Source organism: Microtus oregoni, unplaced genomic scaffold (assembly GCF_018167655.1).
Source record: "Microtus oregoni isolate MIOR12 unplaced genomic scaffold, Mior012 000014F_ref0000157, whole genome shotgun sequence".
Taxonomy (NCBI): Eukaryota; Metazoa; Chordata; class Mammalia; order Rodentia; family Cricetidae; genus Microtus; species Microtus oregoni.
In genome coordinates, this window is record NW_024543073.1 from 8,086,365 (window position 1) to 8,098,877 (window position 12,513).

A 12,513-nucleotide genomic window follows, 5' to 3' on the forward strand; every position below is an offset into this window, starting at 1 on the left:
GTGATGGGAAGTAAGTATGATGAAAATACATTATATACATACACTGGGTTGTTAGAAAATCAATTATAAATTTTCTTAAGGATCTTTTCTGATTAGAGTTAATGGCACTGGAACTGTAGCTCAATGGCAGAGCACTTTGCCTAGCAAAACAAAACCATGAAATCCTTTGGGAAAATACCTTAAGACTAACAATAACGTCTGTGTTCTGAAAATGGTGCATAAAGCAATAAAAACATCAGATCTTTCCCACAAAACGTGTTCTGATTATTGATTGTTTTGTAGAACTTTATCCAACACTAAAGGACTTAGTTGAATCTCTGTCAGTGGGGTGTGGCTTGGCATTTCAGTCACACACACACACACCATGGAAGGGAAGGTGTGTGCTTGATAATTTCATGAAATTTATGAAGACAGTTTACTATCTCTAGTATTCCTTCCTCTTTTGAGTCAGAATTTAAAAAGATGACAGGCAGGCTGCAGCACCAGGGACACAGAACATTGTTTGGCTGTCGTAGATTTTTGTCTCCCAAAGAGAGAACTTATTTGGCGACCAATCTGCTAAATTATTGCACTTTATCTCTTCCTCAGATCTCAAAGTTATGCCTCAATTTGTAAAACTAAATTTTAATAGCATACCTGATACATGTTCTTTAATTGACTTAAATTTTCTTTTAGTATTAACTCAGTTTATTGGTGTTGTGTGTTTTAAATGTGTTTTCAGTTGAAAGAAAATTTATCAGTTCTCACCTCCTTTTCCTTCTTTCCACACTCCCACTACATTCCTGTTGTAGGAGTCCCCTCTGTATGCTGTGAATATGTTTTATTACCATTGGTTAATAAAGAAGCTGCTTTGGCCTATGGCAGGGCAGAACATAGCAAGGCAGGAAATCCAAGTAGAGATAGAGGAAGAAAGAAGGGGAAGTCAGGCAGACACCATGTAGCTGCCTAAGAAGCAAGAGATAACAAACCATGAGCCTCATGGTAAAATATAAAATAATTGAAATGAGTTCATTTAAGATGTGAGAGTTAGTTAATTATATGCCTGAACTAATAGGCCAAAGAGTATATAATATTAAGTCTCAGAGTGGTTATTTCATAAGTAACTTCAGGAACAGGCAGGTAAAGAAAACCCAATCCAAGGGAACCAGCGGGCCGGAGAATATTTGTAGCTACGCCTTCCCTTGAACCTGTCCCGTGTCGCTCCACTCAAATTGATAGCCTCTTTGTCTAATATATATATATATATATATATATATATATATATATATATGCACACACACATATACACTCATGTATGTATGTCTCTGCATGTCTGTATGTACATATGTATATGCATATGTACTCATACATGCATATACATATATACATACATACAGATGTGTGCACATGCATGTATGTATGTGTCTGCACAAGTATATATAAATACAACCTGCTAAGTCCATTTTGTTGTTTGTGTGCATTCAGTTTCAAGACTGACCACTCTGCATTGAACATCCAGTAAGGGGCTCCTCCCTGGGAGAAGTTAATTCTCCTCCCCATAGTTATTGGTTACCTGGTTTTTTGTCTATAGGTTGAACCCTGTGAAATTCCTCATACACGTATCCACTGATATTTCCACTGTTCCAATCTTGTTAATGCAGCCATTTCTAGAAGAAACCATTTCACAGGGGACTTTCAGGTTGTGGTGGTTTGAGTAAGAATGGCTCCCAGACTCACATGTTTGAACACTTGGTCCCCAGTAGGTTGACCTGTTTGGAAAGAGTTAGGAGATGCGGCCTTGTTGGAAAAGATGTTTGCCTTGGTCCTGGTGTTTTCTCACAGCAGTTGAGAAATAACTAAGCCACTGGTGTTAAGGCTTTCACAACCTTTCACCCCCTCTTTCTCCGGGTTCCTGAGCCATAGACGCAGCAGCTGTGATGTTGATGTCATTGTTAGAGCTGGGCTCACCATGAAATGCTGCTCTCTTCACTGTGTCCAGCCGTGGTCTGCATTTGCAGTGAAGAGAGGCTTATTTGATGAGGGATGGTAGCAACTTGTATCCAGGAAAGGTGGCTTGTGCACAAAACGCATTCACAAGTCATGGGTCTGGAACTACACTTGTGGGTTTGACTGCTAACTCTTAAAGCGGCAAGTTTTATTTTTATCTTCACATTAAAACACAACAGAGGGGAGGAAAATGTTAGCATACTTACACAGGAGCTTTCTTTTCATCGAAATGTCAAAACATTCAAACTGGATATTGAAATTTTTTTACGGTAGGGAGAATGACACGCGAAATTTCATATTTTCTGCATCAGAAACTTCTGCATGAATATACACTTATCAGTGTGTGTGTGTGTGTGTGTGTGTGTGTGTGTCTGTCTGTCTGTCTGTCTGTTTGGTATATGTGTCTATATATAGTCTATTAAGTGTTAGTAATAAGCTATTTCAGGTGATGGGATTTTATTTGGTTTGTATTTTCTGACAGTTGCCTGTATTCTGCAGTTAGTGTTTGGTGATTACTATCTTAACTGATGTAAGGGATGTTTTCTACATTCTTAAAATCTGGTAAAGGGTAGCGGGTTTTCATTTTTAATTGTTTTAGAGATAGCAGTTACTTTTGCTTTTAGCATTTACTAGCTGAGATGTGCAGGTCTACAAATGAACAGTTAAAGATACATAAAAGTTCAGTGATAGGGACTGGGACCAGAAGGTCTGCATTTCCTCCTGGAGCTTGTTTGCTGATGGTTTTACCTCAAGTTAATGAATTAAGTTCTTGTAGGCCGCCGTACCTTTATTTATAAACTAAGGTAATGGTGCCTTGCAAAGCTAATGGTGCTCCATAGAGCTGTGGCATTTGAGGGGGTGGGAAAGGCCTGAGTGTAAGAGCTGAAGCTTTGCACCATGCCAGGGTTTAGGAATGGCAAGGACTTTCTGAAAAGACACAGTGACGATCCCAAGAATTGGCAAATGGGATTAAATGAAATTAAACACTTTATTATAGCAAAGAAGACAACCACCAGAGTGAGGGGACAGCTTGCAGATGGGAAAATGAATAAATGCCAGCTAGGTCTAAATAGGGGACTAATTTCTAGACTATATAAAGAGCTGAAAAGATTAATTCCCTAAATACGTCCAATCAATAAGTAGGTTAATGAACTTAACAGTTCTCCAAAGAAGAACTACAAGAACCACTAAATATTTGAAAAGTGTTTAATATCTTTTACTGACAGAGAAATGAAATTCAGACTCTTTTTATCTTCCATCTCACCCAGGTCAGAATAGCTGTTGTCAAGAACACATGACAGAAATGCTGGCTGGATGTGGCGAAAGAGGAAACCTTGCATGCCCCGATGGGAGAGTAAAGTGGTGTGGCTGGGTGGATTTGGTCAGAGAACTTAAAACGAGTACTACTGCATGAGGGCCTGGCACTCCTGGGGTGTACCTCAAGTCAGCACACAGAGACACTCGCACGTTTGTGTGTACTGCCTCACTATTAACAACAGCAAATAAGTGGAGCCTGCCTAGTTATCAATCCCTAAATGAACTGACAGAGGAAATGTCCCCATAAACAAAGGGAGCTTGTTCAGCTATAAAGGCAGATAAAACACTACAGGAAAAAGAACACAACTAGAGATTGTATTAAGCAAAATAAGACAAAATAAGATACTCAGATACCATTATTTTCTCTGTCTCGCACGCGCGCTTGTGTGTGTGTGTGTGTGTGTGTGTGTGTGTGTGTGTGTGTAAAATAAAAATAGAAAAGGAGCCATGAGAGTGAAAGAAGATACCTTAAGGAAGGGGAATTGGGTGGGGCTGGAGGGAGGTAGACTGTAAGAAGAAAGCTGGAGACCTATTTGGGGGAAATAGGGAACTAGCCAGGGGAGGCAGGAAGACAGGGAGAATGGTGAGTGAGATGAATAAGAACAAAGGGCTGGGTGTGGCCCAGTTGGTAGTGAGGAGGTAGAAGCCAGAGAAACTCGAGTTCAAAGTTATTCTTGGCTGCACAGTGACTTTGAGGCCAGCTTGGGATACATGAGATACCGCCTCAAAAAACAAGGCCAGTGTGATAGGTCAGCTGGGAAAAGCACTTGCCTGATACCTAGGATCCACATGGTGAAAAAGCATGATGGCGTATACATGTATCTGTATGTATATGAAAATGCTGTAATGCAATCCAATACTTTGTATGCTAACTTTACAGAGGTAAAACTTACCTTGGCATGTAGTAGACATATAAATATTAGTTTTGTATTCTCTTTTAAAATCTAGTCATATTGGGACTCTGCCTTTTTTAGACTTATCATAAGATAATTGTGTGTAACACAATGTTATGAAATGAAGAGTAAATATATTATAAACAAAACGTTGATGTTAAATCAGACATTGCCTGTCCACAAACTCTCCAGCCTGGTTATACTGGCTTCTTAGCCCTTCATATGTTACTGACGTGTCTAGACAGACTAGTGAGTTCTGTAGAATGGTTATGTAAGGAGTTTCTAGATGACTCTTTGGATTTATTTCTTCTGTATCTATTTTAATGTATTTATGAACTAAAAACACAGCAAGCATATGGATGGAATCTTTTAGGACTAGGTAAAAGTGATTCCTAAAAAAAGGTCAACTTGGGGCTGGAGAGATGGCTCAGAGGGTAAGAGCACTGGTGGCTCACAACCATCTGTAATATAATGAGACCTGGTGCCTTCTTTGCCAGCAGTACATTGTATGCTTAATAAATAAATAAATCTTTAAAAAAAAAAAAAGAAAAGAAAAAGAAAGGTCAACTTAATCAAGAATGTCAATTCGGATATTATAAAGTATGGCAAAATTGATATTGAATTAGGGTTGGGACTTTAAAAAATAAAAGAGAAAAGAACAAGCAAATTGACTGTAGGTTTTGGACTTTGTGCTCTGAAGTCTTATTCTCATCTCTGTGCCCTGGGTCCCCATAACCTTTCTGGCTTCCAGCCTAACCTGACAAGCTCCAGGTTCAGGGAGAGACTTTGTCTTAAAGGAATAAGGTACCCAATACCCTCCTCTGGCCTCTACTGTCACATGCAAACACACACACACACACACACACACACACACACACACACACACACACTACATTTACATACAGACAGATAAAAAGTAAAAAAAAAAGTTCATTAATTACTCTGCCTGTATTTCCATCCATACATATGCAAGTAGCTGTGACTTGTATTTTCAAATTATTTGAAGACCTTACATGAAATTTGTAGACAAAAATAAGAACAAAAAGCTAGTTTTTGTGTCATAGATATACCTATAGCAAATATGCTTTAGTGGTGTTCCTGGGAGCTGCAGACCTTCCTCCTGTACCAAACTTATTGACATACACTTAAAAGCTTATAGGCCACACGTGTTCTGTTTTGTATTAGATGATTTTCCCCTTTATTTAGCTGTTGTTATTAAAAGAACATGCTTGTATCTTAGTATTAAATAATGGCTATATGAAGACATAAGTATTCTGATTCTCAGACATTTTAGTAAGTAATGTACAGGCATCGTTTTTAGCAGCCCATTGTGTTTGTATGCATCTTGGGTCTTTGGAAGTGGCTTAGTGGGTAAAATGCCTGCGACATAATCATGAGGACCTGAGTTCGGATCCCCAGTACTCAAGTAAGAAGCCAGTTGTGGTAGCATGCACCTGCAAACCCAGTTCTGAGAAGACAGATCCATGGAGTCCTTTGGTCAGTTAGCCTTGCCAAATAAAGGAGCTCCAGATGAAATGAGAGACAAAATAAAGAGACAGACAAAAGGTGGTGTGTAGTGGTGGAGAAAGACAACTGATAACGAATTATGACCTCCACAAGCATCGTGGTTCATGATTTTTTTGGTTCTGTGCATTTACTCAGGACCTCCCTGGTAACTTTTCTCCATATTTCTCTTTCCTTACATTCCCTGAGGTAGTGAACCAGCTGAGTCACAGAATCCAACCTAGTGTGCTATGGGAACAGAGTGCAGCCCTGCGTACAATGGGAGGAGAGGCAGCAAAGTCTTGGGTCTCTTACATACTTAATAAGGGCTGTGAATTAACTCCCTAGGGCAGTCACAACAGCTGTTGACTCCTGTAATACATACACTGTGAGTATGGGGACACAGACGCATCATTAGTATCTTTATTATTAGTGTCCTGGAGGACTAATTGCTTGCTCTCTTTAAATAGAATCTAGATTTGTTCTATAAAAATTAATTTTGCATACAATGCTAGAAAGTATTTAAAATTTGCAGCAGTTTCGGAACTGCCTTCTTCACCATATAACTCTAAGTAAAATTTATTCTTCTTGCTGATAATTTAATAATTTTACATATAAAGTAGTGTACAATAATCAAAAGAAAAGATAGAACCTGTCATGGTGTAGTGTATGCTCTTGTCAAATGTTCATTTGATCTTACAGGACAGACTATTCGAGAGAAAAGAATTGTAGAAGCAGCAAACAGAAAGGAGCTAGACTATGAAGCAGGAGACATCCCAACAGAATGGGAAGGTAAGTGTTCACTTCTAATAGGGTGTTCTGAAAGGCAAAACATTTAATGATCTATAAAATTAGAGTACATAGAATTACTTCTCCATGGAAACACTTTACAACTTTGTTTCTGGACCCCTGCATTTATTTTAATAAAGGAGTGCATGTCCGGCACCAAGAGTTAGTTGTAAGACTCCATTGGGACTTGGTGGTGAGGCAGGCAGACCAAGCTCCTACATGTAAGACACAGGAGTGTGCTCATGCCTGGCCCTTGCACCTCCACAGCCCCCGACTAGAGTTCTTTTTCCAGCATTCACTAACTTCCAAACTTGGGAAAGTAGCATATTTTGGGTCTTCATTTTCTCCTTTATAATTTGTAGAGAACACTTATATTAGATGCTGTTTGAAAGTATTTATATAACTCACAAGGAACCTGTGAAGTGACTTCCTCTTAAATTAAGGATAGATGTTTGACCTTATCTGAAGACAGAAGTTGATGTGGAAAGCTACATAAAACAGCTCTTGCCTGTGATCTTAGCACTTAGGAGCTGAAACGGGAGAATTGCCTCAACCTCAAGGTCAGCTTGGGTGACATAGTAAATTTCAAGCAAGTCTGGGCTATAGTATGAGACCTTACCTCAAAACCAACATATATATATATATGATCAGGAAGACCTTAGATGCCACAGAAAAAGCTGTGTGCAGCTGCTGGTGCACCTGTAACTCCAGTGCTGTCTGGAGTGGAGACAAGAGGATCCCTGGTGTGTGCTGCCTCATGTGTGGCTCCAGATTCAGTGCGAAACTCTTTCTCAAGAGATTAAAGCAGAGAGTAATAGAATACTCAGTGTCCTCTCCAGGCCTGTAGGAGTAACTGCACACATGTTGGTGCATGTGTGCACATGTGCACAAACACTAAAAGTAGAATACTTATCTGAAATACCAATATTTGTCTTCTACTTTGCTTTACACTTGCCAAGTGTGGTTGTTTGCTATAGTCATTATCATGTTTGATCATAACAGCAACCGTCTAATTCAGACACTAATTATTCATGGTTAACCTAGAACATCTAAGATCCAGTAAGTTTAGTTCAATTGCAGCTCCATCCATTTAGAGCCCTCACTTCCTGGGTGGTCACGGCATGAGAGCCATGATAGCTTCCATGTGGCAGCCATGAGCTGTATGTTCCGCTTATGGCAGCCTGTGCCTGTAAATGCCATTTCAGAGACGACCATTTCTGCTCCATGGTGGATAACAGAGCTTGTTTGCTTCTGCAGTGAAGTCTCTCCGTTGGCAGCTTGTAGAAGGAGCAGTTGAGCTTTATTTTCCCAGATTGTCAACATTTGCAAATCTCTAGTAGTAATGCTTGTGCCTTCTTATGAGCCTAGTTCGTCATTTCCCAATAATAGTATAGAATTAAAGTGTTTATAGGAATAAATTAGGTTATAAATAAACAAATAGGTAATGGCTAATTTTTCAGCCTTTGAGACTTTCAGAGAATTGGAATGAAGTTTTAATGCTTTTTACGACTCTGTCCTGATCTAGTAATTCAGCATACGATCCCCACGGGGCATATTCTTAAAAATTATGAATCAGCCAAATACTGAAACACAAACACTTTTACAGTGGCACACATCAATTAAGTGAAGAAAAAAAATAAGTACTTTGTACCATGCAAATATATACAGCGCAATGTACAGGGAAGTGAGGGAGCTGTACATTGAAATCATTGATACCAGCACCAAAGGAACCTGCTTTCAATCCAGGTGAATAAAAGTTGACATTTTTAATTGTTAACATTAAAGTACCGGTACCTACCAGTTGCCTGCTGTCACACAATAAGGATTAAATAGTGTGGCTTTCATTCGTTTATCTAGGAAGCTGTTGACTTCCTGGAGCAGACATTCGGGAGTGGGAGCAAGACACTGGATTAAGCACTAAACTACGTATATGCTAATGACCATAGAAAATGAAACAGGCAAGGGACAAATAGAGTACTCTGAAAGCTTTTGCAATTTTAATTAGTTTTCAGAGGGGCCTTTCTGAGAAGGTATCTTTTTTCTTCTTTGCATAAAGACTGAAGAAAGATCTGTCCCTGCTCTAACCAGAGAGGGGCATTACTAAAGCAAGTACAGTGGCCCTGAGGCAAAGGCCTTCCCTGGTGATTAAGGAATATCAAGGAAGCTAATTTGACTGGCATAAAGGTGAGAGATAAGTTTAGAGTGTTAAGAGAATGCCTGATCTGGTGGGCAGCTTTGTGGGCTACCATAAGGACCCAAGCCTTTTCTTCCAGGGAAACTGGAAGCCTCTGAGAAGTTGGAGGAGGAGCGGTGTACTGAGTTATAGTTAAAAGGATCTATCTGGATACTGAGTTGTAAGAACTGAGGGCAATGACATCAGAACATGGAGACAGAACGTTTTCTAATACTAAGGCGAAGAATAATAATTGTGACTTGGAGCAGGTTAGCATCAGGAATAGAAGGAAGTAGATACATTCTGGAACAACACAAGTAGAGCTAATGGGATTGTTGACACACCAGACACGATTGTGAATAAATATGCTGAGCCTTCTAGTCTCACCTGGAGAAAACGCAGTGCTGTTAACTGTAACAGGAACAGTCTAGGAAGGAGGTAAAACCAGTGTTGGAAATGGTAAGTTTGAGGGGCCCATTTAGCGTCCGATTAGAAATGGTGAATTGTGAGTCAAGAATTCAGTGGAGCTGGGCGGTGTGGCGTACTCCTTTAGTCCCAGCACTCTGGAGGAGAGGCGGGCAGGCAGATCTCTGAGATCCAGAACAGCCAAGAAGACACCGAGAAACCCTGTGTCCAAGAAGAAAAAAAGAATTCCTTGGAAATATCTGGGTTGGGAGTAAAAATGTGGAGTTTCCAGCAAACAAATGCCACCTGAAAGGCTGGATGAGGTCACAGAGACACAGAGTGCAAACAAATGCCACCTGAAAGGCTGGATGAGGTCACAGAGACAGGGAGTGCAAACAGGAAGTGTGGGACAGGCTGGAGCCTGTGCTCCTCGGGTTTAGAACAGTGGAGACAAGAGGAGTGACAAGAAAATTAGGAGAAAAAGGAAAAACTTCCCGTTCTGGAAGCCAGTCATCAGCAAGGAAACTGAAGAACATGTCACCCATTAACCATTTACTTTAGAATCAGACAGACCAGCACTGATCTCGACAAAACAGTTCAGTAGACTAGCGGAACCTGAGAGAAAAGAGAGACTTTGGGGAAGTAAGCAGAGATGGTTCTTTGAGGAGGTTATCTGTAAAGAAAGTTACCTTAGTGAGACCCACCTAGAGAGGAAGGCGGGGGGGGGGGGGGGGGGGGGGGAGGGGAGAGATGAGACCCATCTAGAGAGGAAGGCGGGGTGACAAGAGACCCTACCTAGAGAGGAAGGCGGGATGACATGGGACCCCATCTAGAGAGGAAGGCGGAGTGACAAGAGGGTTTATGCTGGCTGTCTTGGAGGCAGGAAATTAGAGGATTTTTCAGTAGTGGTGGTGAGGATCCAATCCCAAAGACAGCATGTATCAGTTGAAAGCCCTTGAGAAAGGAAGCTGTGCAAGCCCTGGTCCATAGCTGGAAGAACACAGAAGTTCCATCAGTAGGAATTGTGGGTAGATGAGACAGTGAGAATATCTGTAAACTCCTGGTTTCTCCTGCTGAGTCGAGAGTGCTTACAACCTTCCCCAAGCTAACAGCTGCTACAAGATTTGAAATCAAATCATATCTTCTAAGTCTGTGACGTTTTGTTCTCCTGTTGTTGATTCAGGGACAGAATTAGGGCCTTGGACATGCAAGTCACAGCTGCACTGCTAAGCCCCAGCCCCAGCTCCTTCACTCATTGCCTTGTATGAAATTCCCTTTTATTAACTGTATGATGTTACATTTATCCCACCTCTGTAGTAACTTGACTAACACCTCCTTTTCCTTCAGTGGGGTAGATGTTGATGCCCACTCTCAGCCAGTCCTAGCCCCAGATGAGATGTTTCTTGTGTTGCTGCTCATTTCCTATCCTCCTCATAGCACTTAACACACTAACAAGTTACCTGATTGCTTTGCTGCCTCCGTCTCCTGGACTCGACAGTTCTTTACGGTGGAGTCCCTGTGCTTCAGGGCCTCCCTCAACACTTGACATACAGTAAGGTGGTTTTTAGGGTAGTCTCTGTGTGGTATTTCGAGTGGTGCATCTCAGACCTTATGCACATTCAGACTGTTGTTCAGGCTTCAGCGCTGTTCCATATCTCCAGAATGTTTTCATCATTTCAAACTGAACCCCTCCCTTAACAATGAACTACTCTACCCTCTATCATTATGCGTTTGACCGTTCTAGACTTGTCATCCAGGTAGAAGCAGATGTGGCCGTCCTTCTGTATTTGGTGTATTTCTCTCAGCCCAGCGTGCTTACATTCCCAGGTGAACAACTGTGGTTGTACGTTGTCACAGTTTCTGCATTCCTCAAAAAGTGTATGCTTGGCTTAGCTCACATCCATCTTTTGGTTATTGTGCAAGATGGAGCTATAAATAGACAGTCATAAACATCTTTACTTTTAAATATAATAGTAAATATTTAAAATAAATTGAAGTCCAAAAAGACAGTGTGAAAGCCAGAGCTTGTCAGAATGATATTAAAAACAGTTATAATGAATAATTTTACCTAGTGAGAACTGTACCGAGAAATTAAATAATGGACATTTTTCTCCTCACTTTGGATCACAGTGTAGCCAGTACTAGTTTTATGAAACCCAGGTTATCTTGTTTATCAATCCTGACAGAAACAATGAAGAGATAACACTACAGGCCAGAATCCCACATCAACACAGACACAGAAACCACTGACACAATGTCAGCAACCTAAACCTGCAACCGATCAAAAGTGAGCCGGATGTGATAGTGTATACCTCTAATCCCAGCCACTTGGGTGGCTATATAGTGAGTTAGTTCCAAGTTCAGTGAGATGATTCATCTTAAGAAATGAGGGAGAGAAGGGCCAGTGAGTTGATTCAGTGGATAGTGGGCACTTGCCACCAATTCCAGCAACTTCAGTTCAATCCCCTGAACCCGCTTGGCAGAAAGAGAGAAGCAATTCAGGTGAGTTGTTTTCTGACCTCCACACATACATGCACCTCCTGACGTTCACACACTCACATCTTCTAAATGGAAGGTCATAGAGGATGGTGTCTGATGTCAGTATCGTGTGCGGAGGCGTGTAAACACCTCCCCTAGCACTAGTTTTTTAAAACTTGATATGCTGATTTTGACTTGATTTATATCAACATAGTAAATTTTTTTAAAACAAGAATAAAACTGGGAGATAGAGAATGGAAATGTTTTATCAAGACAGCTTACTTCTGAGAACATTAGAATTTAAGAATGGGCAAAATGTGGAGCTGATATTTCACCATTGTAAATTCTCTCAACCTTTTATAAATTGCCGCCTTAAATATAAAATAATAGGACGACAGCTACAAAAAATAGTTCATCAGTTCTTTATAAATGTGAACATACACCTGCCCCACAACTTAGAAATTCTACTAGGTGTTTACCCAGAGACATAAAGACATATGTCTGTCTACCTAAGTAATTGTCCTGCTTCCCTGCAATGCAAGAATGAGCTGATGAGCTTGCTCTGCTTCCTCTTGCCTTATATAAGTATAGCAAACTTCGCTACTCCAAACAGCATATGCTTATTACCCCAGAATTTCTGTGAGTCAGGAGCCCAGGCATAGCTTAGATGGGTGCTCTAGCAAGGATCCTGTGAGACTGTGATGAAGGTGCCAGCCAGGCAACGATCTGCCTTCTTCCCACCTGGATGTCTATTGGCAGCATCAGTTCCTTGCACTTTTAAGGTGAAGCTTCAAGTTTTTGCTTCATATTTAAGAAGCCACCCTGAATCCTAAAGGTCACCAGATAATTCTTATATCTGTCAGATTTACTTAAAGTTCAGTTACCAGAGAACAAGTCATTTCACAATATGTCTTTTGAAGAATTTCTCAAACTTGAAGAAAGTGTACCTTTATTTATTTATCTATTTAT

General features: G+C 40.5%; 1 protein-coding gene across 1 annotated transcript in view; it reads left to right on the forward strand.

Annotated features, from left to right (window-relative positions):
* Ndufaf2 (NADH:ubiquinone oxidoreductase complex assembly factor 2) overlaps positions 1–12,513 on the forward strand; it is a 108,315-nt gene that overhangs the window by 60,183 nt on the left and 35,619 nt on the right. The window contains exon 2 of the mRNA XM_041663551.1: positions 6,402–6,491. Coding sequence (XP_041519485.1) covers positions 6,402–6,491 — 90 coding nt within the window. The remainder of the gene's footprint in view (positions 1–6,401; positions 6,492–12,513) is intronic.